At 27.8% G+C, this 4,831-nt stretch overlaps 1 protein-coding gene across 1 annotated transcript; it reads left to right on the forward strand.

Moving 5' to 3' along the window:
- The first annotated feature begins 215 nt into the window (after nt 1-215).
- Nucleotides 216-2,495, forward strand: LOC136085613 (uncharacterized). The gene is made up of 2 exons (XM_065806935.1): nt 216-1,280; nt 1,494-2,495. The coding sequence occupies exons 1-2, from the start codon at nt 216-218 to the stop codon at nt 2,493-2,495; spliced, it is 2,067 nt and encodes a 688-aa protein (XP_065663007.1).
- The last annotated feature ends 2,336 nt before the right edge of the window (nt 2,496-4,831 follow it).

A 4,831-nucleotide genomic window follows, 5' to 3' on the forward strand; every position in this document is an offset into this window, starting at 1 on the left:
CGAAAAGATTTGCGTGAAAAAATGAAAGTGGAAAGAGAGTCGGGGAAATTTGCATACATATCGTACGATAAATTAATCGTACGTGATTGGAAAGAAAAGGGAAGTATTTTATGTCCTTAATATACTATTTTCTTATGAGTATTTATTTACCTTTTTTTTGCTTATTTAAATTTTTTACTTTTTTTTTTTTTTTTTTTTTTTTTTTTTTATCAAAAATGGCGAATAATGTGTTTGACCAATTAGATTTTGAAAAATTAAATTATGATCCTTTTGAAGATAATCTTTTGAACAATCTTTCTGATGACAACTTAAATATTTTTTTAAAAACTCAAATGAGTTTAATTAAAACACCATATTTTGATCCTTATGAATTTAAAATCAAAAAAGATCTAAACTCATTTTCTATATTACACTTAAACATAAGAAGCATGCGGCAAAATTTTGAAAAATTTAAAGAATTTTTATTTATTATAAATTACTCGTTCGACGTCGTATCTCTGTCAGAGACTTGGCATGATTCAGAAAGTCCTCTAGAGTTGAATTCGAAATATAGTTTGGCAAATTACAAACTAATTAGCCAACCACGAGGAAGCAATAAAAAAGGCGGAGGACTGGGTGTTTACGTACTTAAAAAGTATCAATTTAAAATAAAAAAGCAATTAAGTGTAGCAAATAACAATTATAAAAGTCTTTTTATTGAAGTAATTAATGCAAAAAACAAAAATAGTATAATTGGATGCGTGTACCGACCACCTAGTGGTAAAATTAGATCATTTCAAGACTTTATCGAAAAAAGTATTTTAAAAACAAACAACGAGAAAAAAAAATTATTTATCCTTGGGGATATAAACTTGAATGCACTAACATACCAGAAATTTCCAAAAACAAAATCTTTTTTTGACATGTTATATAAGTACAATGTTTTGTCAGTAATTAATAAACCGACTCGGTTTATTAGAACTTCTGCAACTGCAATAGATAATATTTTTATTAACAATCTCTTAGAAACATCATTTGAGGCAGGAATATTTAAGACGGATATTAGCGACCATTTCCCAATATACATTACCATAAAAAATATAAAAGTTATTCCAAATGATCAACCCAAAATTTTGTATATAAATAAACGCAACCTTTCAACTCATAGTAAAAACAATCTTACGAACAAATTATATTTAGAGAATTGGAGTGATGTTTATAAAAGTCAAAATGCAAATGAAGCATGTAATTTATTTTTAGAAAAATTCCAAGAGATTTTTAATGAAGCTTGTCCAAATGAAGTATTAAAAATAAAAACAAAAACGCTTGCTAATCCATGGATGGATAAAACACTTATTAAATGCTCTAGAACCAAACAAAAACTGTATAATAAATTTCTTAAAAATAAAAGCAAAACTAATGAAAAAAATTATAAAGCATACAATTATTTTTATATCGATCTTTTAAAAAAAACTAAAAAAAATTATTACAGTAAACAATTTACTAATTGTTAGCTGGATACTAAAAAAACATGGGCTGTAATTAATGGCATACTAGGAAAAAATAAAAATAAAACTTCTTCGCTACCCAAACGAATCAATATAAATAATAATGATATATTCTGTCCTAAAGAAATATCCAAAGAGTTTAATACATATTTCACAAATGTTGGACTTGATCTAGCTAACAAAATTACAACACCCCTTAATTCTTATAAAACCTATCTAACACCATCAAATGATAAAACGTTGTATGATTTCGACTTGACATTAAAAGAATTTGAAACGGCTTTTTCTTCGATAAAAAATAAAAATTCATCAGGATTTGACGGTATTCCCAGTAATATACTAATTTCAAATAAAAAAAGCATCAGTAGACCATTGTTCTATATAGTCAAGCTTTCACTGGGCCAAGGAATATTTCCTGATGTACTAAAACTCGCAAAAGTAATTCCAGTTTATAAAAATAATGATCATGCAAATGTTTCTAACTACAGGCCTATATCATTGCTTTCTGTATTTTCAAAGATATTCGAATGTGTAATTTATAATAGAATCTTTGACCAGTTAACAAAAAAAAAATTTTTTTATCCAAAACAATTCGGATTTCAGAAAAATTTTTCAACTGAACATGCGATTATTGAATTAGTCGATCAAATAAATAATGGCTTTAATGAAAATAAATTTACCTTGTGTATATTTATTGATCTAACTAAAGCTTTTGACACTGTTGATCATTCCATCTTGTTAGAAAAATTAAAGTATTATGGGGTAATTAATAAGGACTTCAGTTGGATTAAAAGTTACCTTACTGATAGAACACAATATGTTCATAAAAAAGAATACGGAATTCTTAAAGTCCCCTGTGTAGTACCCCAAGGATCAATACTAGGCCCTCTCTTATTCTTAGTTTATATAAACGACTTAAGTAATGCATCAGTGAAATTAAACCCAATTATGTTTGCTGATGATACTTTCTTTCCAACTATAGTATCAAGCAACTTTATGCTGACATGAACTTTGAATTAAATAAGATAAATGATTGGTTTCAAGCAAATAAACTCTCATTAAACGTTAAAAAAACAAAGTATACATTATTTTATAAAAAGTCGCAAGAAGTAAACCTTCCCCTCAAACTACCAGATCTTTTTTTAAATAATAAAGAAATAAAACAGGAAGACTCTTTAAAGTTCTTAGGGATACTTGTGGACAAGCATTTATCTTGGCTTCCCCATATTAAATATTTACAATCAAAAGTTAGTAAAGCCATCGGCATGATGTACCGAGTTCGTCCTTATGTTAATATTATATGTCTTAAATTAATTTACTTCTCTTTAATTCATTGTTTTATCAGTTATGCCAATATTACATGGGGCAACACGCAAACTACTAAACTTAAAAAAAATACTTAGTGTTCAAAAACATGCGTGTAGAATTATATACGGAAAAAAAAGAAGGGAGCACACGAAACCTTTAATGCTTGACATGAAAATGATGAATATTTATGAAATAAATATTTATCAACACCTAATTTTTATGTATAAGTTTACAAATAACCTAACTCCAGTAAATTTTAATTGTAAGTTTAAAAAAAATATAAATGAAAAGTATTTCCTTAGAACAAACCAATCAAATTTCTTTAAATTGCCTAAGAAACTAAACAAGTTTATAGAGTGTTCAATAGCGTTTCGCGGACCAAAAATATGGAACTATTTTAAAAAAAAAGAAGCTAAAAAAGATAATATGGTAAAATCATTAAACTCATATAAGTTGCTAGCAAAAAAACACATTTTTAATTCGGAGGAATTACAAGAACTCCGTTAAGTTTTATCAAAATAGTTTTACTTTTTTATTCTTTGAAAAATTAATTGTACATATCTTTTGTAGTTATTTATGCAATGGTGTATATATTTTAAATCCTTGAGTATTTAAATTTGAAGTTTTTACATTTTATCTGCAGTTTATTTGAACATTTTGACGACATTTTATTTTTTCAAGGGGCTCTATGAAAAGATTGTGGTGGTATTGTATCACCCATATCTTCTTTGAGTCCCGATCTGTTTTTTTAATTGTCTTATTTGTTTATATATTTTATTACGTGATAATCTTATGTAACTTATTTTATTAAACAGCAAAACATATTCTAAACTAAAAAAAAAAAAAAAAAAAAAAAAAAATATAAAATTGTTAAACAAACATTCAGTTCATAAGACTGCACAACTAAACTCAATTCTATCATGTTTCCAGATTCCAAAATTGCAAGCAAGCAATCTACTGCAAGAACAAAAGCATATGTTCTAATTAAAAATCAATTAGCACCTACTTCTGTAGAGCAAACAGGAATTACAAAAAGTTTCTTTTTATGGAATATCTACAGATTCAAGTAATCACAAATACATGAAGATGTTTTCAATGCTCATCCATTATTTCATGGAATGTTATGGCCTAAAAGTTAAAATTTTCAAGGTTTGTAATCTTGAGTTACAAACCTTGCCTAATGAAACCGCCAATACAATAACAGCGCTTTGTAGAGATACACTGAACAATTATAATATTCCAGAAAAGGCCTGGTGGCATGTGGGGCTAATAATACTAATACTAATTTTTAAGGAAGAGAAAGGCACGGAAAAAACTAGGTGTTTTTTCTAAATTAAAAAAAACATTGTCTGCAAGTATAGGAGTCGGTTGTCCTGCACACATTATTCTTAATACAGGTTCCACTGCCGCCGATGTCTTGTTGATTGATATAGAATCTGTAGTTTTAAAATTTTATAAATTTTTTTCAATATACACAGTCAGAAATGAAAAACTTAAACATTTCTGCGAGCCCGCTGAGTTAACATATAACAACATATTATCACATTTAAGAAGTGGTTATCGCTCTTTCCAGCAATTTGTGCCAAAGTTGTATGAACCATTAAAGAATTTTTTCTTGGAAGAAGGAAATCCCCCAAAAACAAAAATAGATTTTTTCAAAAATTCATTATAAGAAGTATACACTTTATTAGTACACAGTTGGATGCGTATGCTTTTGTTTTTGTTTTTTTTTTTTGTTTTTTTTTTGAATTTTCATGTTTTATTTTTCTATACAATGTTCTTATATCCGAAGATATTTTTGGCTTAGCATAGGAACAGCCAGAAATAGCCATTAAGACTAATCCAAAGTAGCGTCCGTTTTTGACCAACATTTTTACGTACCGAAGTACTACTCATGCGCTGAGTTGGCGGTGGCAGGATTTGAACTCATTTCGTTCAACTATCCGGGTGTTAATCTTTCGTTTGACGCTCTAACCAACTGAGCTATCCAGTCACTATTTGTTTGAAAAACAAATTAGGAAACCAACCATTTGTTT

This window comes from Hydra vulgaris, chromosome 09 (genome assembly GCF_038396675.1).
Source record: "Hydra vulgaris chromosome 09, alternate assembly HydraT2T_AEP".
NCBI lineage: Eukaryota > Metazoa > Cnidaria > Hydrozoa > Anthoathecata > Hydridae > Hydra > Hydra vulgaris.